Source organism: Carettochelys insculpta, chromosome 6 (assembly GCF_033958435.1).
Source record: "Carettochelys insculpta isolate YL-2023 chromosome 6, ASM3395843v1, whole genome shotgun sequence".
NCBI classification, from domain to species: Eukaryota; Metazoa; Chordata; order Testudines; family Carettochelyidae; genus Carettochelys; species Carettochelys insculpta.
Genome location: NC_134142.1, coordinates 119,794,457 through 119,816,575, shown reverse-complemented (window position 1 = coordinate 119,816,575; position 22,119 = coordinate 119,794,457). Strand labels below are relative to the sequence as shown.

The 22,119-nt window shown below is 50.9% G+C and overlaps 1 protein-coding gene across 5 annotated transcripts in view; it reads left to right on the top strand.

Moving 5' to 3' along the window:
* The window catches only part of KDM2A (lysine demethylase 2A), a 65,105-nt gene that overhangs the window by 38,385 nt on the left and 4,601 nt on the right, over window positions 1-22,119 (top strand). For 2 of the 5 annotated variants that reach the window (XM_074998073.1, XM_074998075.1), the window contains 10 exons: window positions 1,906-2,059; window positions 4,538-4,667; window positions 5,608-5,762; window positions 6,857-7,257; window positions 15,999-16,082; window positions 17,903-18,169; window positions 18,369-18,500; window positions 18,610-18,699; window positions 20,259-20,971; window positions 21,850-22,013. In XM_074998073.1, the coding sequence (XP_074854174.1) occupies window positions 1,906-2,059; window positions 4,538-4,667; window positions 5,608-5,762; window positions 6,857-7,257; window positions 15,999-16,082; window positions 17,903-18,169; window positions 18,369-18,500; window positions 18,610-18,699; window positions 20,259-20,971; window positions 21,850-22,013 (2,290 nt within the window). Of the gene's footprint in view, window positions 1-1,905; window positions 2,060-4,537; window positions 4,668-5,607; window positions 5,763-6,856; window positions 7,258-13,759; window positions 14,410-15,998; window positions 16,083-17,902; window positions 18,170-18,368; window positions 18,501-18,609; window positions 18,700-20,258; window positions 20,972-21,849; window positions 22,014-22,119 lie in introns of those variants that run through there. The other 3 variants (XM_074998074.1, XM_074998076.1, XM_074998077.1) reach the window with 3 other exon arrangements.

Genomic DNA, 22,119 nt, shown 5'->3' with positions numbered 1-22,119 from the left:
CTTTTGTCATTCTGGGATGTATGTTGATGAGCTTGTTTTAATGACATACTTTTTTCCCTAGCTTACAGTACTGAAGGGTTGTTGACACACACATTTGCACTGTTTGTCTTTTAAATTAGTGCAGAATCCTCTGTGGACAATATTTCAGGTTGAGAGGAGGTCAGGTCTAAGCTATAAAGTTTTGCAGATGTAGCTATGTAAGTTAAGGGTGTGTTTTGGGGGGGAGAATCACACCCCTAAGTGACCTAACTGTCAAACCTCACAAGCCGATGCAGTTATACTGACAAAGTTCTTTTCCTGGTATACTTTTACTTCATTCAGGGTATAAGCTGTAGGACCAAAACATCCCCCCCCGGTATAAAATGTCTTGCCTGGGAGTTTTTAACTCTTTTTAGTGTAGGTTAGTCCTCAGTGTCATGAATGCTAAAGATTTGTGATAGCTGCTTTATGTAAAAACAATATTTGAATTATTCACAACATTTTAAGGAGTTTGACATACAGAAGGTGGGAGGCCGTGTATCACCCCAGGCACTTAAGGTCTCTGTCTGCCACTGAAAGGTACAAACTCTCTCATCTTTGCCTGTGAAAGTATGTCCAAAGTGTTCATTTGCAACAGGCAGCTTGCTCTTTACTGTAAGTGCACAAAAATATGAACCATTTTGGTCCAAATTTCTTAAAAAATCAGTTTATGGGATCCTAAAACGTAAGCTGCTTTGATTTGTTTGAAAAACAGCAATCTCAAAAGTTGCAGATGAAAGGGTCTGTGATAAGGAGCCCTGGTTCTAGCTTTCAATATCTGTATAACTCCTTATATTTGCTTGCTGTAACTATATACATTTTTAAAAAATCTTATCGATACTGCAGAGCTAGTGGTTTTCTTTATAGTAGAACCGTGACCTCCACTCTGTCAGGCATTAATATGATCTACAGGCCCACCGATTGGAGGGAACGTGGGGGAAGGCAAAGGGGCAATTGTCTCAGGCTCCAGCAATACAAAAGTGTGCAGGGCTCCTAGTCTCTGTCACCATGGCTACTGTAGCAGCTAGAGCCCTGGGCCCTTTAAATTTGCTGCCAGAGTGCTCTGGTGTGCGCTCTGGGCAGCTTTGCGGGAGAGAGTGGGGAGGGTGCTAAGGGCTGCCTAGTCCCAGCCTCGCCCCTTCTACCAAGGCCATGCGCCTTTCAGGGGTGCGGAACAGGGCCTCTCCCTGCCTTGCCCAAGGGCCCACGGAAGCTGTTGGCCCTGCTGATGAGCTGTACCACCAGAGTATGTGAATATCTTACAAAAACAGTAAGTTGCACAACCAACTGCAAGACTTGAGGAAGCTGCACTCTCCTCCCTTGTGCTTCTTCCCCCGTATGATGAAGAATGAAGACGCAGAACTCCTCAATTTAAGTCTGGACTGGTCTAGCTCCTTTGCAGGCTGGTAGCTGGAGCATTTTCCAATGGGTCTTCAGTTTGGTCCTGAAGTGTTTGAGATCTGTTGCTGTCTTCTGAGAGGCAATGTCTGACTGTTATATGTGTGCTGTAGTTCAGCACAGAAGCAAATAAGAGAATAATCTTTAGGCATTTTCCATCAGTGAATGGTACTTCAGAAAACATTGCTTTGCAGCTTCTGTGTGTATCAAAGGATCTAGTATTTCCAGTGGGTTTTGTATTTCTTGTCACTTTGGTTCCCCGGAATGTGGTGAATGTATGGCTATGACATGAAGTCTCTCTCGCTCTAGTTGGTTGCGGGCCATCTCAAATGGAATACCTATGGATGGTTCTGTTAGAATTATCCTCTGTGCATGGATCCTATTGTAGGTGGAAAAAGCTGGATGTTTGGTGCTTAAAAGAAATAATTGAAAGAGTGAAGGGGGTTTATCTACAACTGTTAAAGGAACTTCACCCAATGAACCTTGCAGGTCTTCTGGCTGATACCGCCGACACCCCAGAACCTGGAGCTCTATGAGAACTGGCTGCTGTCAGGGAAACAGGGGGACATCTTTCTTGGAGACAAAGTGTCTGAATGTCAACGAATTGAGTTGAAGCAGGGGTACACATTCGTCATTCCCTCAGGTATAAGGGGCTGGGGGAGGATCCTGGAAATGTGTGTTTATGCTTTTCTTTGTAAGGAATAAGATCTGTGCTGAGGTTGGAAAGTCCAAAGCAGTGAGCAGGAAGAATCTCTTGGGGATGCACCCAAAAATGGCAGTTCAGAACAGGATTTTTTTCTCCCTGAGCTCCCTAATATAAAAGGGGGAAATATGATACACCCCTGTTCTCTGTGGCATCTTTCATACACACTCCCATGATGGATCATGAAGTTAAATAGGTACTAAATCTAAGTAATGAAGCTAGGGTAAGTAAGTAAGAGGCAGAGGAGAAAGATGTATGCAGCTGAATATTTGAAATGAGCTGGATAGAGAGAAAAGCTCTTCCAGGTAGTGGAAGCTGAAGAAGATGTTTAGTGGCAACTGCTGAAGATGCAGAATAAGAATAGTCTTGAGAGAGAGATGAGGGGCGGCAGGCAGAGTGGTGTGTTGTGCTTAGCTATAACTCCATGGAGGTTCCTAAAATACAGACAGTTTTGACCGTGTCCTGTAATGAAAGGTGGGAGAAGGAGAGTGCATGTGTTTAGGAAATGAATAATATGACTGTACTACTTGGTATGTGTGAGAAGGAAGTAGCAGCATCTGGCAAGTGCTGGAATGGGGAGAGCTGGCAGCCTTAAAATGGGAGTTGCAGGAGTGAAGGTGAGAGGATCTTGAGACTTCAAAGGCTAACAGTGTAGTGGGGACAAGGCTGCAGTAGTGTGAAAAGAGACATTTAGTACAAGAATGTGGCAGACCCGGGGGGTGGGGGCGGGGTTTGTAGTCAAGGATGACTCCAGGGCTAGGAACTGAACATGTGGGAGCTTTAAGCAGATGAGAAGTGGGGTCTGAAGTTGGCCCATCTGTCCAAAAGAAACCCTTCTGTTTTTGAGATGTTGATAGTCACTTACAGGGAGTGGAAACAAAGCTTCAGATGGAGTTTGCCAGGACAGGCAGAGGTTAAACAAAAAGGTGTCAAATCCTTAAACATTAGCTGAGTATGATCAAAGTAAGTATTAGAGCAGGTGATGAGAACAGAGACAAGGTAGATAAAGCAGAAGGATGAGAGTTAATCCTTGTGAAAAATCTATAGATATGAACACTTATCTTTAAGACTCTTAATGATTTGAGTGTGGGATGTCTTGAAAATGATCATTCAGCTGTGCTGGCAAAGTGAATGGTCTACTGCAAGGCATAGCTTGTTTGAGAGCTTTCTGAGACCTGGTCCAAGGCCATGGAACTCCTGCAGGAGCTAGGGGCCCTATTTTGTCCCAAGTGCTAGACACTCTAGCCTGCCTTGGCTAATAAAAGCACATAAATAACAATTATGCAGCTTCCTCCTGGGGCAAGGAATGGAGGACACATGTCTCAGGATTTTTCAGCTCTGCTCATAATTCCTAGCATTTGTTGTCTTAGAGGGTTCTTGTGGCAATGGCAACCCATGGTGAAATCCGTCAAGACATGGCTTGTAAGAGGTACTTGGAGAGATGAAGAAAGCTGACACATCTTTGTAATCTTTGCTTTCACAAAAGGTAGTAAGTGAAGTTTTTTGGGGAGAACAGATCTGAAAGATACCTGAAGAAAAGAAATCGAGTGGCATAAACTTGTGGTGTTAAGCCTAGATGTTGCAGAGATGGCTCTCCCAAGAGACTGGATGATAGGAAGGTAGGAGGAAAGGAAAGAGATGGTATCAGAGAGTTTGAAGGTAATGTTTCCCTAGCCCAGGGCTGCTGCAGCTTGGAAGAAAGTAAATTCCTCCATGCTGGTTGTGGGAAGGTGTCAGTGAGGAAAGAGCTGTAAGAGTGAAGAGGACTAATAGTATGAAAGAGGGAGAATTACATGGACCTTGGGACAGGATGGGAGAATCAGAGATTAGACCACTGCTTAGAAGGCACTGCTGCTGAACACATCTGTGCATCCTAGATCTTCTGGTGTAGTAAACAGTGCATACCCCAGCTCTGCTTTTTCTCAGTGCACTGATCTGTTTGACTTAGGGCCTGTAGCTGGCCTGCATGCAAAACAGAAAACTGAACTTTTCACTGGAGTGAATTCCTTAAAGGGTAGCTATGGAGCTATCCAACCCAAGAGAACCCATGACCACAATCACTTCCTGCTGGAAACTCTAGTGATCAGAAATAGTCATGTCTACATGGAGGAGGTAGACTGCTTTTGTTTGAGATCACTGGTGCGTTAGGCTCTGATTAACAGCCAAAGTAGAAGGAAAGGGTGAAGAAGTGCTGCTTGGAGGTAAGGGAGTCAGTGACAAATGAGGATTTTGAGATATGAGTAGGGGTGGCTGGATCAGCTAAGTTTAGGATTAGCACTTCTAGGCACACACTGTTAACATCCATCCAGGGGCTGAGTTGGAGAGGTATTTTGAATGAATATGGTGTATGAGGATGCGTCATCCGTGCATGTGTTAGAGCATGGATGTGTATGAATGCTCCATTTCTTCCTCTAACAGGTTGGATCCACGCGGTGTACACACCCACTGACACTTTGGTTTTCGGGGGCAACTTCCTGCACAGCTTCAACATCCCTATGCAGTTACGCATCTACAGCATTGAAGACCGCACACGGGTAAGGACCATCAGGTGGGCCTGACGGCAACCTCTGAATCAGGGATGCTCCCTCAGTGTAAGGAAAGAAGTACAGGCTACCAGGTTTCCAAAAGGATCTGTCTCCAGAAAATGGGACGACTGGCTGTTTTTTGGGGGGAAGGAAGGGTTGGGTGGATGAAATGGGATATAGAGCTATTAACTTTTAGGGCTCAAGTTCCAATCCAGCTCCAGGTTGGGGAACGCCACTGGGTGTAGTGAATCTGAGCCAGTGTTTCCAAGCCCTCCTTTGTAGGAAAGGGAAGTTTACTTGTCATTGGAGTTGCTCAAAGACGGTGCTTCTGCATTTTCACTTTCCTTCCTCTGCTGCTTTGGAATCTAGTGCTAAGTTCTGACCAGCCAGAGAGGATTATTGAGATTAAGGACCTTTTGTGACCTTGTGCCGGGAGTGCTTGGGTCTGCAGGCTGATCCATCCACACTAGTTAATTGCTGTGAATAGGGCTCAAAACTTCCCAGGGTAGCACACAACTCTTAACTTGGAACTGTAAAAGCACTGTGCAGACTCTTATTTGCAATAGCTTTTCCTCTTAAGCATCTCTCATAACACACAATTTATACTAGGTTTGAGCTTGGGGTGAGTCTAAGCATGATACTTGCTGCTAAAAGGTTGTGTAGATTGCTTGTCTTACTCCTGTCCCTGCAAGAATGGGGGAGAGTTTGTTTGGCAAATGTAGCACAGCCCTGTGACCCTAAACAAGAATAGCATGTGAAGAGCTTGGGAGTGAGCTGTTCCTGCACTGCCTGTAGGCAGCTTCCTGCAGTGAGACAGTGTCTGGATACGGGGAATATTCCCCGTGTGAGCTGTTTCTTGTACTTGTAATTCCAACCTCCTGCAAGAGGCTCATTCTGGGACCAAGGTAGCTGTGCTTGGAGTGCCATCACTGTGTGTTCCTATTGTAATATCCCTTCATTTAGCTCTGTCTTGTCTTTCACCCCTTGGCAGGTCCCAAATAAGTTTCGCTACCCATTCTACTATGAGATGTGTTGGTATGTGCTGGAGCGCTATGTTTACTGCATCACCAGCCATTCACACCTGACCAAGGACTTCCAGAAAGAATCACTTAGCATGGGTAAGAGCAGTTTCTTGACCCCGGCTCTTCCTTGTCATACTTAGAGGCGTTTCTTCCATTCCCTCATTGACAATGCAGCAGAGTGCCGGGGTGGGGTTTCAGGAGATTCACTTCCTTAAATGTCACACTTCCCATGTTTAGCCGTGTTTAAGGGAATCCTGATCAAGGTGGAGGCAGGAGGTTGGCTTGGAGCTTTCCTTTACCCCCATCAAGTGCTAGGCCAGCCATATCTGCTTTGAGGGGCTGCAGATAATGTGGCCCAAGCTGTCACCGTTTACGTACCCAGTGAAGTGGTGTGCCGCCTGTAGTGAACGGGGAAAGGGCACTGCCGTCCCTGCTGCTGTGCTCATGGCCAGACTTAATCTGGTTACAGGCCTAGAACCTCATGGTGTCTTGTATTAAGTTGCTATATCTTTAGGCTTCTATGGTGAGAGTTGCAGGGGTTTGCTGCAACTTATGTGAAGCCACAAATCCAGTAAAAGGTGATCAATGAGACCTTGCTCTCAGGAGATGAAAAATCATGTCCAGACTGCCTCTCATCACAACAGTAGCATTTCCAGGGCTTTAACTTCTATCCAGAGGGTTCCAGCAAAGGCAGAGCCCTGTGATTCCTCTTTCCCATCGATTTGTGTATTTTCTTTAGATGCTTATGACAGTCAGTTTAGGGCACCCTGCTAATCTCAGACTTCTGCTCTTCTAGCCTATGGCTCCATGGCCATGGAATGTGGTGCAGTAATGGAGAGAGATGTTAATGGGACAGCTGTAGGAACAACGGTGTGCACAACCCTCCCCCTCTCCCAGCCTCAGGGGAAAGGGGTGCGTGGCATTTGACACCCATTGGAAATCAGGCTGCTCTGCTGCCACTCTCCCATAGTGGCAACTCTAGATCGGTGCCACTGGTGTATCCATTGAGTGTCCTGCTCTGTGCGCTCACTTGTCATTTTCATGTGTTTCTGTTGGATGGTTGAGGAAGATTAGTGCCCTGTCTCCTTCAGGTGATTAGCCTGAAAATCCTCAAATCTCATGTGAGATACTAGCTTGGCAGGCTTGCAGTTTTCCTCCTCTCACTGCTCTCTACTCCCCTCCTCCCCCAGATATGGAATTGAGCTGCTCAGAGCCAGGGAATGCCGATGAAGAGGAAGATGCAGCAGAGAGGGAGCCCAGGCGCCCAGTCACCAGGCGATCAGTCCTCACAAGCCCTGTGGCTAATGGTGCCAACTTAGACTATGATGAACTAAACAGAGGCTGCAAGAGCCTGCCAGGCCTGAAGAGAACCCTGTCCATGGACTCCTCTGACTCCAGCCGAGGATCCCACAATGGTCAGGCCTGGGATCCTCATGGCAGCAGTCCTTGCAAGTACAGGAAGGTGCACCTGACCCAGTTTGAACTGGAAGGCCTACGCTGCCTAGTGGACAAGCTGGAATCCCTGCCTCTGCACAAGAAATGTGTCCCCACAGGCATAGAGGATGAGGATGCGCTCATTGCTGACGTGAAGGTACGTTGGAGCTGCTCCACCTGAGTCCTATATCCCACTGCCTGCCGTTGTCAGTATACAAAAGCAAGGAATGCCAGGATGCCCCTGGCTCGCTGGGGGCAGGCCAAGAGACGCTCTCAGGGAATCCTCCCTGACACTGACCAGCTTATGCCTACAACCAGGAAGTCTGACAATTGATCTAAGTTGGTGCGTAGTTATCGATGGCTGTAAAACTAAATCTGAGTCCACTGTCTTGGTGACCTTCTGTGAGAGGTGCCCCTAAAATGTGCCCTAAGCTGCTAGGGACCATTTAATTGTAAATGTTGCCTTCTAATTTGGTGCTTACTTTTTCCAGTGGAGACTGACATGACAGCCTTTTGCTCATATTTCTGAGGTAAAATATTAGGTGTTCAGACTACCAAATACTGAGAGGATCTCTGGGCCCAAAAGGGAAAACAGAACCCAATTTCATTTGAATTTGTTGAGGGTTTTAGAGGTGCCAGTGTGACTGACAGTTTCTACCAAGGCAGGTTTTTTTCTGGTGCAGTCATAGGCATGAGCTCTGAAAATCATCTTAAGGCTCATGGGGTCCAATTGCAAGTGCCCCTGCAAAAATGTTGATCCAGTGTAGTCTCTGTGCTTGCTTTAGTACTCCAGGAGCACAATCTCTTCTGCTTCTCATTGCCCATTACAGATGGACATGGCTGTATTTGTATTTGTGTTTGGTTGTATGCCCAGCTTATGTGATCTTTGGCAGGTTTTTCCTAGGTGGATTATTATGTGTTTCTTCTTTTCACCCTGTTTCCCACGATGGTTTGCAGTAGGTAGGCCTGCAAAGATGGCCACCGTGAGACAGGTGTTTAACCTTGCATTACTGATGGAAGAAAGGAATTCTAGCCTACCCTATTTCCAGGGCATCCACTTTGTACCCCAAAACCAGGGTTAAGAAGCTGAGTTTCTATCCCACCCTTCCTCAGTAATCATTCCATCCTGCCATTACACTATCTGTCTTTCTGCAGCAGACAGAGGCAAACTTAGTGCTACATGTGGAGAATTAAGGCTGCCAGCCTGCTAGCCGCTGTTCATCCATGCTCCTGCCATCTCAGGTAGACCAGATACCCACCCCATTCCTTCTGTACAAACTTTAGAAAAAACATACTCTTTACAGCTTGGGTTGGTGAGTACTGAACAGCTGGTGTCCCAGTGGGGGCTGTAGTTTGACAGTTAACGCTGGTGGAGAGGTCTGTCTGCATAGACGACTGTACTGTTGGATGGTTTTACTTTTGTTCTTTTTTGGTTTTGTGGCTTTGTCATGTATGTGTGTCATTAACTGACACACAATGTAGTGTTTAATAGAAGAATTGTGAAAGCAGAGTCTGCAATCTTGATCTGAGTACGGGATATTATTGAGTATCTTCCGATTAGGTGTACTGCCTGTAGAATACCTCGAAGATAACACCAATTTACTGTCATGTCTTGTGAATTTCATTGCATACCAGATGCTTTCTGTAAGTCAGTTGGTGGACACTCCAGAAAGAGTATCAGAACTTCTGACACTTACCTAGATTTGGTAATCCACAAAACATGGTTGATCTTGCCTTGCAGATCAACAGAAAAGACTGCAGGTGACAAGCAGAGCAGACTGGCCAGAGCATGCAATAAGACTCCTGAGCCAATTGGGCACTTGCACAGAGATTCTACCTCCTGTGAAAGAACCTCTTAGAAGTTAGTAAAGAAACAGTCCATAGTTTCAAGACTTTCTCCACAACCATGAGGGGTAGAAATTTCTTCCAATGAAAACTTTGATTCTGGAGCATATACTTGTCATCAAAAATATTAGCCAAACGTGATAAAGGGAAAATGAATGAGTATTGTCAAATCGAAATAACCCACTAATAAATTTTAAAGCTCTAGCTTTCCCTTAGAGACATTAAAATGTGAGGTAGAATTACCAGAAGACTTAAAGGGACCATTTTTAACAAATTTTAAATAAATCTTGATCAGTTTTGTATCCAAAAATCTCAAGTTAAATCTTGACTCTTAGCTTATGTACTGAGAAAATAGACATGAGATGCACTATTCTTTATGGAAAACAAAGGGTGTTTTGCATGATGCAGAAAAATTGAACTGAACCTTAACTTTGAGCTTCTAGTGATGCTTCTAGTTCAGTATGTGGGACAAAGGATGAATCAAGACTTACATACCATGTCTAGTGTGCAGATATCACAGCAGACTTTCCCATCTCTCTGGAACCTGGACTATGATTCTTGCCTGTTTTGTTGTTTGTTTCAATAACTTCCATATTCAGCATGGTTTGTACTTCTTCCTGCTGAACTGTTGCCATCTTTTCTGAAATACAATGGTATCATTGCTGTGTCTGAGTGGAGTTCTTCAGTGGTGACACGTTGTACCTATTGTTGTTGTTACTGGTCTTTCTGCTAGTAGTTTCCAGTCTTCCCTTGCTGTTTTTGGCTCTCTGAGGTATGACTCAAATAAGATTCTTCCTGATGTAACTCTAGACTGTCTTTTCAGTCCTCCTCCTTTTTCTGGGTCATTGTACTGCTCCCAAAGCATTAAGATCTATCCGACCTCTCATGTTTGTCTGGGATGGCTGTCTGATAACTTATCAGCTTCACTTTCTCCAAACTTAGATATTGTCCTTCCCACTCTGCAAGTAACTTAAAGTGTTGCAACACTAAGTAAAACCCTTTGTCCTGGAATTAGTTAGGTTTTGCTTCCTCATTTCACTAGAAGTAGGGGCTTCCTTACAATGTTCCGATGCCAGCTTGTTTGTTTGGCAGAATCTGGGTCTCAGCTGATGATCTTACCTCGCTGTCCTTTCCTAGCTTTGCTACAATTCCCAGGTTTCTTTTAGAATGTGTGGAGGTCCTCACATCTGTCAGACATAATAGAACAAAATAAAAACTATAGATGCCTGAAGTATTTGCATGAGAGCGGTCACCTATCCCAAACTGCCCACACAGCATTAGAGTCCCACTGTCTCTTAAACCTTTCTCTTGGGTTGTTAACCTATGAATGCATTTGAATCCCTTTTATTTCCAACTGTGTGTAACATTGACTGCATAACCCTGGGCATGAGACTTCTCTAGTGTCTGTAGTTTGTGATAACAATTAAATGAATGCACTTACCACCTGCTGGCTTTTTAATGTCACATTTGGGAAATGATTTGGGGTACACAGTCATTAAGAGCCACTAGACATTGGTTATCAAAATAACTGCATTCTAGTGGTCTTCCAGCATTCATGATTGTCATCAAAGTCTTTGCTTAGTAAAGGCAACTTTCTGGACTTTAATGCCATACTGGAATCCATTCCTCTACTTGCTGATATAAATCAGGCCAATACAGTCTTACTGCTGTCCTGGCCTGGGTTTCCTCTTGTAGATGTCCTTCTTATGGAATGGTCTGCCAACCTGTTAGGACCATTCCTCTGCATGTCTTAAGGATTACTGATTCCTTCCCTTTGTGGGCCCCATGATGCATGCTCTGCTGTGATCCTATTCTGGACATAATTTATATCCTTCACTGGTGTACACCTGACTTCTACCACTTGGAATCAATGTTCCCTCTAACTTTTTTCCACCCATGTACAAAATAATTTTGATGTGCATTCATGCATACCACCACAAACACGGGCTGCTGGCTGTGGGTATTCTGTTAATCAGCTGGGTAGCATTTGAATCTCTCTTGGGTGGCTGCCCAAGTGCTCAGCTTACAGGGAACAACACTGCTTTGGAGTACAGAGGCTGAAGAGTGAGGTCTTCTGACTGTAAAACATTAGTGTTCGGGGGTTGTACCATGTTCATCTTCATCTTCCTCCTAATCACCATTCTGCCTTACTCGCTTGTCAAAGGTCTTGGTTTTTTAGCTTTTCCTGGCACCCCAAAAATTCTTTGTGTGATCCCATTCCTTCCTTTTTGGCCTGTGATTGAATCACTATACAAGCTAAGCGCTAAGATAACCTACGGAATTTGACCCCCTTGTCCTTTTACCCTATTGGAAGGGGTGTTTCCACCCTAAAATAGTGATGTACTTTAGGAGCTGCATAATCTTTGTCCTTTATAAATACAGCTTGGAGATTGGAGCTTGGTCCAGATCTCTTTGCAAAGAAGAAATGTCAGAAAACTCCCTTCATGCAGCAGCAGTCTTATTTTCTGATCCTCATGCAAAGCCTTGTATGTCTGAGCAACGCTTACTGGCGCATCACTAATACGCGGTTCCTCTTGAGGTATATAACCTAAAATGGCAGCTGTGCATTTTTAAAAGGGCAGCCATTAGTTTATGCCTCATCTGGTCACAATAATAAACAAGGTTCTTTCCCTCCTCCCTCTTGCTTTATGCTTATAACATGCTTCTTACACACCCATTTTTTCCAATCACTATCATCCTTCAGTCTTTCTGCACAGTGTCCCCCAAAGTCTCAGTGGGGTATCTGGTTTCTCAGTGGTGTAGCTGTTCAATGGGCTGTCAGGGAAGTCTGTCTACTATCTGCGCATTGGCCATAGACTGTTTATAAACCCAAGACTGGACCTCTTAGTAGTTGCAGTAGTAAATGTGTATATTCTGGTAGGGCCAAAAGATCCAGCTGGCATCAGGATTTCATTGAGCCAGGTGCTGTACAGACACACAAGATATTCCCTACCCTGCAGGTCCCATATCCCGGATCTCCTCTCTGGTCTGGGTGCTGCCAGTCTGTAGCCATGTTAATCATTCCTGGAGGAATATGACTGCTGTCCAGAACTGCTCTCTGTATCTCTAAGCAATCTGCTGTTTTCTGTTACCTCTGCAGTCCCTAAATCCTCCTTCTCTGCATGATAGGCAGCAACTCCTTTCCTTGCCTGCAGGGCCAGCAGACCTCTCCATTCTTTGGACATAATAGTCACCATTCATTCAAAGCAGGATGTGTAAGCTTTTGCTCTCCAGTCTTCACCCGCCCCGCTGCAGTAAATCGGGATCACTGAGGCTTCCTTCTCCACCATTCTGCCTTTAGGTTCTGTGTGTCTAGAACTGCTTTCCCCTCTCTGTTAAAGAGCTGCGAAGGGCTTCGGTTTCTGAAGCCCACATTGCTGAATTAGACTTCTGGTTGTCACATCCTCTCCTTTTGATATTGGAGCAAGGAGAGCCTCTGCTGGAGTCAAGACTAGGCCAGAGAGGAACCCTGGGTGGAGAGAGCTGGAGGCTGTCCAGAAGCAGGAAATACAGGCAGCCTCTGCAGCAGAGAGGTAGTTGCGGTTTATATGGGAAGCTTGTCCCATGCCAGAGGGCAGAGTGAAATGTACAATGAAATCTGCCAAAGGTGTAGCTTGTGAAATGGTTTTGTTGGAGAAATGAAGCAGGGATGATTTCTCATGCTTTGAGAGGGAAGGTCAAATCTTCCCTGTCTACCTGTAAAGTGGAGTAGACAACTACCCAGACTCTCCTCCATGATAGCTGATTGTGTGATGAGTACGAGATGAGTAAGAAAGTATATGTATTTAATTTGCCAGGGTCAGTATCTGAGGGTACACCTTCACTACACGGAAGATTAACCCACCCATTGTCCACCTTCTGGAGTTTGGTTTGGTTTGTGGCTAGTAAGGATGCACTAAATCGAATTTACAGGGCACTCCCGCTGGCTCCGATATTCCTGTTCCTCATTAGGAGTAAGGGAAGTTCGCTTCCATCCACTTCCCTTAGTGCAGCCGCTGAAATGAAGTGTAGGGCTACACTAGACCTGAAAGTCGATCCTAGATATGCACTTCCAGCTGCAGCAAGTGCATAGCTGGAGTGGACATATCTACAATTGACTTATCTGGCCACCCTCATTGGCAAAGGTCACAACACCTCCCCTTACTCCTGAGAGTGAAGAGTACAGGGGTCAGCAGTCAACCCCCTGATAGTTCAATTTTGCATATCCCCCACTAGGCAAGTGAAATCAAACCCCTGAAGATTGACCCTGACCAGACTGATCTCCTGGTAAGTGTAGACATACCCTTAGCACTAGGCTGATGCCGGAAGTTGATCTTCGAGGGTTTGATTTAGCAAGTCTGGTATGGACCCACTAAATTGAACCCTGTCAACCCCCATACTCCTGGCAGTTGCAAGGAAATGCTCCTGTTGACCTCCCGCTGTGGGAATGTTGGAAAAATTGGACCAAAGGTAGACTGACTCCAGCCATGCAATTCTATAGCAGGTGGAGTTACCAACCTTAGGTTGACTTTCTCCCCTAGTGTAGACCAGCCCTACTTGACCCAGGATGGCTCTTTGACTGCCACTAGAGGGAGACATACATATTGGTTTGAGGCTGCAACTACCTCCAAAAGGCGACAAACCGGGGCTCTGAGCTGCAGTAGGTCTCCGAGGGGGTCCCCCGTTAGTGTTTTTCAGCAAAAACAAGGCGCCTCGGCTAAAAGGCGGGGCCACCCAACTCGTTGTTTGAGCCGCTGTAGCTGCGGCTCACGCTTTTAGATCCTGAGGCCCCAGGTTCAATGCCGGTTCAGCACAGCGGGCGGCCCTCCCTCCTCCCTCCGCCAGGACACGCTGTGTCGGGCTGGGCCCCGCTCCGAGCCAGCCCTTCCCCGCGCCAGCCAAGGACAAACGCCGGCCAGCCGCAGCGCGCACAAGGGGTTAAGGCTTTGGCTGCTGCTCTCCGAGTCCGCCACACTGCCGGAGCCCTCGGGGGTCTGGCCCGGGGTTCTCCGATTGCAGTGGTGAGGGGAGGGGACAGGGGAGGGGGGCTCCTCGAGCAGGCCCGTCTGCCAATCAGCGAGCCGCCAGCCGCTGGTCCCAGCCCCCCTCTGACTCTGCAGCAGAACGGAGCTGCCCTCTGCGCGCTGCCTCGCTCGCTGGCTCTTTCTCCTCTGCCATCTTCCGTTGCAAAGCACTGCTGGGAGCCGCATGTGGGTGACGCAGCAGCATTGTCTGCGGGCGCAGGAAGCGGCTGGCGGGGGCTGGAACGGAGCGAGCAGCCGCCTGAGCTGGGAGAGGCGGCGGCGGCGGCGGCGGCTTCTGGGAACGGCTCCCCGAGTGGCGGGGGACGGCCGACTTGCACGGTAAATCGGAGGGCGAGGAGCCAGGCAGAGCCCCGCCGCTCGCAGGGCAGGCAGAGAAACAAAGGGGCTGGGAAACTTCACCCCCACAGTCTCGGCAGCTCCGGAGGGACGTGGCACGCAAGGTCAGGCAGCTCGCAGGGCTTCCGGAGCGGGTGGCTGGGAAACCTGGGCAGTGGGGGGCACTCAGCTGCCCACTCGCGTTTCCGCAGAACCGTGCTGCTGGCACTGTTCCGGGAGAGCCGCCCGCAGGGAGCTCCGGTTTCCCCTCTCCTCCGGCTGGGGTCCGCTTGTTTTCATGGGGTCCGTGCTGCTTTTTTCGGGGGAGTGCTGGGGTGGGAACCTCCTCCCCGGTTCCCTCCGTGGGAGCATTTTCAGCTCGTGCTGGGATCCTGGCAGTGGGGTGTTTCAGGCCTGGGAGTCGGTGTCCTCTCTCCCCACAGCAGCTCAGAAGGGACACAGTTACTGCCCCCTGCCCCAGAACTCCCCGTGTTGGATGATAGATCAGGGTGTGCCGCCTCCCACTCAGAGCCGGGTGTGCGTGCCTGAACAGCTACCCCCGGAGTGCATTTCCCTCTCCCCTCCCTGCTCTGATAGGCGTGTGTGTGCGCACGGCCCCCAGACCCTGACCTTTCCTTTCAGAGTGTGCTCATGGGAAGGCTGGCTGGGGGAGGAAAGTCTGGTTGTGGGCAGCATGCTGCACTGCTCTGGGAGTGGAGGCAGCCACTTCCTCCCTCCCGCCCTACAGCCTCTACAGAAGGGCGGGGGAGTAACTGGCAAGCGGCCCTCTCGAGCAGAGCCTGCCTTTAGGTGACGTGCATCCCCTGGGGTGGGTGAGAGTCCAGTCCGTGCCCCGTTCCCACCTGGCACCTTGCCTGGCACATGGGAATGCCAGTGGGAGGCTCCTGAAAAAAGTAGCCATAGCAACAGCCAAGTAAATAAAGCACATCTGCAATGGTAATCCGGGTGGGTGGGGTGGAGAGCAGAGGCAGGAGGCTGTGAACTGGGAGCCCAAGTGCCCTGGGGCGGGAGGGGGTGTTGTAGGCGCCTGTCGCTAACACCTGGCCCCGGGGTGATGTCCTCAAGTTAACAGCAGGAGGGCCAGCCCTGGGGATGTTCTCAAAGCTACTGAGCTCCCCCGCCTTTTGGAGCTGTTCATTACTGTGAGCTCCAGATTGGAAGGCGGAGTGGGAAGAAGCTTCTAGCTACCTGGCACCCAACACAGCGCTGTACAGTTCCCGTGTGAGAATCGCTGCCTCCTGAACTACAGCAGGGACTGGCCCCTCTGCGCTCTGTGTACTTACTGCCTCCAGCATTTGAACTACAGGGAAGCATCAGGCTCTGACTTGGCACCTGGGGGAAAGGGGCTGGGCTTCCTCTTGTCCTGCCCCGCACTGTTTCAAAAGCACTTGTCCCCAGGCGCTCCCGAGTATGGTGTGCCAGGGCTTGTTGGGCTGAAATGGGCGGATAGCTATCACTGGTGTGGTGTAGCTCAGCTCAGCTCAGCTAATGACGAACAGGTGTGTCTGCTGTGGAGATGAGCCGGGGGGGTGGAGTGGAGGGATGTCTCTTCACAGTCTCCGCAGTGGTGTGGGCAAGGAACATTCTCTCCCTGGCATCTGGACAGAGCCAGGCTGGCAGCCATTCTTGCTCCCTTGCTTATGGACCCATGTTTCTTTGTCTCCTTCCTTTTCTCTTTCTGACTGCCCAATAGCTGCTGCTGGAGGAGCACGCGAGCAGCGATCCCAAACTGGCACTTACAGGAGTCCCTATTGTCCAGTGGCCCAAGAGAGACAAGGTAAGAAGAGGCTGGGCTGTCCCTCTGCCCCACTGGCTGCTGTTGGTTTGGGTTTCATGTGGGCGGGAGGGATACCTCAGTGGTTTGAGCAATAGCCTGCTAAACCCAGGGTTGTGAGTGCAGCCCTTGAGGGGGCCACTTAGGGGCCCCAGACCCCTAAGGCAAATAGATTTAAAATAGATCTGTGGCAAATAGATTTAAAAAAAAAAACTGTCAGGGATGGTGATAGGCTCTGCTGTGAGGGCAGGGGGACTAGACTCGACCTCTCAAAGTCCCTTCCAGCTCTGAGATGAGTACATCTCTTCTCCCCATTGCCGCTTCAGAGGCAATTCCACCCAGAATCGTCAGCAAAGCCCTGGAGCCTCCCTGTCTAGCGACCCTCCATAGGAGAGGGGTCCTGCTCCTAGCAGGCCTCCTCAGAACTGCTTAACTGCAGGATTGTGGATGGGAGGAGACAGGAAAAATTTTGTGAAACCTCTCATAGGTGGAAATGTTAGCAGAACTTATTCAGCAGACACATGGGAACAGGCAGTAAGGCCTATGTTTTTAAAAGTAACTCGGAGCTAGGGACTTAAATACCTTTTTTTTAAAACCTGCCAATAAGTTGATTAGCAAGGATTTGGGTCCCATGAGGGAGTGAGTGTTCTGGATAATGGGCCCCCTCTAACACAAGTGATTGCATCAGCAGTTGGCCAAGTACTTTATCTGCCTTCCTGGCTCAGAGAAAGGGAGGCACAAAATGTTCTGCACTCAGGCTCTTTAGCCAGGTGGGTCTACGGCTTATTCCCATTGGAGATGAGTTTGTCCCATAGCTCAGTGAGCGCAGAGAGGGCAAATTCCAGACCTAGGGCCTCATCCATCCTGCAAGCTCCCATCGAGCAGCAGGTCAGGACAGCCTTGCTGGGAGGAGACAGCCCAACCCACCCCTGGTAGTGTGGTGAGCAGGGGAGGCTACTGATCAGGCCACCCCAGGCTTCCCCGACAGCCTCATTCCCCACCCTCCCAACCCCCATGCCTGAGCAGCACAGTTGCAGCTCCAGCTGGGCAGTGCAGTCAGTGTTTCCTGGAAGCTGTGCACTTGTGCAGCCATTCACATTCCAACCAGCTGAGTAGCAGAGCGCCCACAGATAGGTTTGTTTGTGTTTCTGCCAGTGGTGCACGTTTGCACGTTTCAGTACACACACAATTTATTCCACAAGTGGATGATAAAAATCCATACCTGTGTGGAAAAGATTAGAGGGAATGTTTGTCCCCAGGGGTGTCAAGTGGCAGGGAGCAAGGTGAGTTAGTTACGAGGCAGGAGGTCCTGGGGGTGGGGGTGGGGCAAGGAGCAGTGGTGGTTAGACATGATGTGGACCAGGATTTGCCTGGCTGTTTGCAGGGAGCAGAGTCTTCCCAGCCTGGTCCTTGTACAATTTTGGTACCTAGATGCATCTCTCAGGCCAAACAGTTTACCCACTCCTGCTCTAAGGTCACAGTGAGATGTAGGGGCCCATTTGCAGCTCTGGCTCAAAGGGAAGAGGAGAGTCAGGCATGGCTTGGTAAAGTGCTGTAAATAGTCATGGTCTGAAAGTGCCGACTTCCCAGCTGACTCGAGTCTGTTGCAGTTGCGTGTCTAGGGGTCTGATCTTGCCTTCCCTTGGCCATGTCTGTTCCCCACTCTGTAAAATGTGGAAAACGCTGACTAGGTTGAGTGCGTGGAATCCTTTGAGATCAGCATGCAAGGTGCGAGACGTAGGCTTGCTGAGATGCTCCTGCTGCCCAAACCTGAGCCATGAACTTCCTGATCTGTGACCTCTGCTTTGTACTTCCATCGCTAGCTAAAGCTCCAGGCCCGGCCGAAGGTGCGCCTGCCCACTATCCCTATCACCAAGCCTCACACCATGAAGCCAGCCCCACGCCCAGTGCCTGTAAGGCCCACAGTGTCTCCGATCGTGTCGGGAGCCCGGCGGAGGAGGGTGCGGTGCCGTAAATGCAAGGCCTGCATGCAGGGCGAGTGTGGCATGTGCCACTACTGCAGGGACATGAAGAAGTTTGGGGGGCCTGGTCGCATGAAGCAGTCCTGTGTCCTGCGGCAGTGCTTAGCGGTGAGTTCTGCAGCAAGTTACACGTGGGCGAGCCGTGGTTGGCCGCGTGGGGAGGGGCTGAGCTGAATCTGCTTGAGCCTTCCACGCCAAATGTGAGTTTAACACAGCAGAAGTGGGGGGAGCCCAAGGGACCACCTGGAGCTGGGCACTGCCTTTGGGGTGCTTGTCTTCCTGGTTTCACTCTCGGCTTCCTTTGTAGCCCAGGCTGCCTCACTCAGTCACGTGCGCGCTTTGCGGGGAGGTGGATCAGAACGAGGATTCACAGGACTTTGAGAAGAAGCTCATGGAATGCTGCATCTGCAATGAGATCGTTCACCCTGGCTGTCTGCAGGTGAGGTGGGCCTAGCAGCATGGGGAGGAGCTCTCTGGGCCCACGCTTGCGGGGCAGCGGCAGTGGGCTGGAGAGTGGTGCCTGACCGCTTGGTATCTCCCGTCTGCAGATGGATGGGGAAGGGCTGCTGAATGATGAATTGCCCAACTGTTGGGAGTGTCCGAAGTGCTACCAGGGTGATGACTCGGAGAAGGGCCAGGTAAGAGGAGACCCACTCTCACGCCCAGCCCCAGAGGAGCCTGCCTGGTGAAGGGAGAATGGGGGTTCCTGGATTGCCCTCGGAAAGCCCACCCCACTCAGCTCTTCTCAGGCAGGGCAGTGTGTGGGGAGCCCAGCTGGTTGTGGCATGCTAGTCGCACTGGACACTGAGCTGCAGGGAGCGTTGAGCAGGAGCCAGGCACGTGTGCGTGTATTTGCATGGTCACGTGGGGTCAACAGGAGCTGATGGTCTAGAGGCACTGAGTGTCACGTCAGGCAGGTGGGCACTGGTGGCGCTGTGGACTCTCGGTGGGGCCAGGTGACTGGCGGGCACTGGTGGAGCTGCGTGTTGCTAACTTCCAGTGGAGCAGGTTCATAGCTCTGCTGTCTCCACCCCCTGGCATTCACAGAGAGCCCGTCAGCGAGCCAATTCCAGCATCCTGCAGAAGAAACGACTCCTCAAAGGGCACTGGCGCCCAGAGCCTGCTGCCAAGCAGCGAGCAGACTATGTGCGGCGCCGGCTGGCCACGTGGAGGCTGGCAGCGCCGCCCAGGCGGCAGAACTACAGTTACCAGCTCATACGTAGAACTCTGCCTGTTGCCCCAGAGAGCAGTGGCCCAGCAGAGGCAAGCAAGGTGGGGGACCCTCCTGCAGGGGTGGGCCTGCAACTTGGGCGGCAAGGAACTTGGGCAGCTGGGCAAAGGGCCGAGCAGGGGAAGAGGGCAGGTTCCCGGTTAGCCTTGAGGCCATAGCAAAGCCTTCTGGCATCAGGCTTCTGCCACCACACCCTGAGGCAAAACAGGTACTGGGCCATCCTGAAAGTCTGGCTGCTTGTTCAGGTCACAGGTGTGGTTTAGGAGCCGAACCCTGATTGCATAACTCAACAGCAGGAGCTGTTCCCAGCCAGCCTCCAAATCTCTGCCTCCCCTGTCAGTTTGACTGCTTCCCCTGCGCACGTGGCTTTGCAAATGGTAGAGGGCTGCTGGCCCTGCCCTGGAAAGCAGACATGGCTGTGGCCTGGTGAACTTGCCAGGGCCTGGGTGTGAGGTGGCTGTACAGAGGACACCTGTAGCGTGAATGGTTGGCTTGAACCCCCTGCCCTTTCTAATGAAATCCTACACTGCCTACCCTGGCCTGTATAAGTCCATATTGGGAGAGCAGGCCTCAGAGCCAGCCTAGCAGGGCCCAAGGCAGCATGTGGACAGAGCCGGGGCAAGAGGTGCTGAAATCAGTTGGAGCATGGGGCCGTGAAGGAGGGGAGCCCAAGGTAACTGCCTTGCCTTAAGGCTGGGCCTGGCAGGCTTGCCTTATGAATAGTAGTGGGCCCAGGGTGGGATGGGACTAGCTCTCTTTAGTCCCTTCGCCATGTACTGGGGGCTGCTGGACCTCCCTTCGGTGCCCAGAGAAGGTCTTTCCCAGGTGAGTGGGTCCCTGGGTCAGTGCCTTGGCAGTGTCTCCTGGGTCTTGCCTGCAGCACCAATGGTAGGGTGGGTGGGGGTGCTGCCTGGGCACTGTTGATGGGTGAGGTTCTAACTCCCCTCTTCTCTGGCTGCTCTGCAGAAGCGGAAGATGGAGGAGAGCGATGAGGACACAGTGCAGGCTAAAGTCCTGCGGCCCCTGCGGAGCTGCGAGGAGCCCCTGACCCCTCCACCACACTCGCCCACCTCCATGCTGCAGCTGATCCACGACCCGGCTTCACCGCGGAGTGTAGTGACGCGCTCGTCCCCGGGGGCTGGCCCCAGTGACCACCACAGCGCCAGCCGGGACGAGCGCTTCAAGCGGCGGCAGCTGCTGCGGCTCCAGGCCACAGAGCGCACCATGGTGCGGGAGAAAGAGAACAACCCCAGCGGCAAGAAGGAGCTGTCGGAGGTGGAAAAGGCCAAGCTCCACGGCTCCTACCTCACGGTCACGCTGCAGAGGCCGTCCAAAGACCTCCACGGCACCTCCATTGTGCCCAAGCTGCAGGCCATCACCGCTGCCTCCACCAATCTGCGGCACTCTCCCCGCGTGGTCGTGCGCCACTGCCCAGCCAGGACGCCCCAGCGGGCTGGGGAGGAGGAGGCGGCTGAGGACGAGGCAGTGGTGGAGGAGGAGGAGGAGGAGGAGGAGGGTGCAGAGGAGGGCGCAGCGGCCCGGCTGAACGGCAGAGGCGGCCGGGCGCAGGAGGGCGAGGAGAGCTGGATGCAGCGCGAGGTGTGGATGTCTGTCTTCCGCTACCTCAGCCGCAGAGAGCTCTGCGTGTGCATGCGGGTGTGCAAGACCTGGTACAAATGGTAAGTGGGGCTTGGGGCCATCCCAGCCTTCATCAGGGGCAGTTGCCTCCCGCCAGCTGGTTGTGACCAAATGGGGGAGAATCTTGCCAGCTTAGCCCTTGAGGGGGCAGTCACAGCTCACTCGCAGCTGACGTGTACTGAGCCTTGGCAGAGGCGCTCTCCCTCTCTGGCTCTCGGGTAAGGTACGCTGGTGCTGGAAGCTTGCTGTGCTGTTCATTGGGCCAGCCCCGCTCTCCTGGAATGGCTTCATTGGGCCAATACCAGCTAGCCGTGCTCTCCAGCAGAGAGCATTTCCTGAGCTCCGCTCTGGGCTGAGGCCTCGTATAACTAGAGCTGCGCTTTCTTCGCCTGGATGGTGATTAAGCCATTGTCCACCACTCCTCTGCTGATGGCTTTCTGGAACTCTCTTGGCTGTGCACACTAACTCTGTAGAGGGCACTGTCCAGTGGGACCAGGGACTCCCTGGCCTCTGTAATGTTGCAGTGAAGTCTCACGTGGGGTCCTGAGCGTTTCATCTATCTCCAACCCTCAGGCTTTGTGGAGTTTTATGGCTTCTCTCCTGGGTGGCCCTTTGTCCTTAGGATAGCCAGTGTACGGAGAGAACCAACTGCTGGTGCCCAGAGCAGCCTGGCCCTTCCATTAAGATGACTGACCATATGAGCATGCTCAGAAATGGCTCCTCTAGCACAAGGTCTAGAAGCAGACTGGAGTTGTGGGAATGTGGGTGCAATCCCCACAAGTGTCTGCAGCAGTCTGAGTAGCCCAGCCCGTCCCTTGGCCCCCACGCAGCTCTTTGGCGCATGTTACCACTGGAGCACCTTCGCGCCGGGGTGGGAGTGGGGGTTGTTTCCTGTCCAACCTGCATCTCTGTGTGTTAGGTGCTGCGACAAGAGATTGTGGACGAAGATTGATTTGAGCAGGTGCAAGTCCATCACTCCCCAGGCCCTGAGCGGTATCATCAAGAGGCAGCCGGTCAGCCTCGACCTCAGCTGGACCAACATCTCCAAAAAACAGCTCACCTGGCTTGTCAATAGGCTGCCAGGTCAGCGGAGGTTGTGCCTGGGCGGGAGGAGGCGGGGTTAGCCCTTCTTTGTGGACTGGAATGCTGAGGGTAAAACGGAGCGGCCCCGGAACCAGCCAGCCCATGG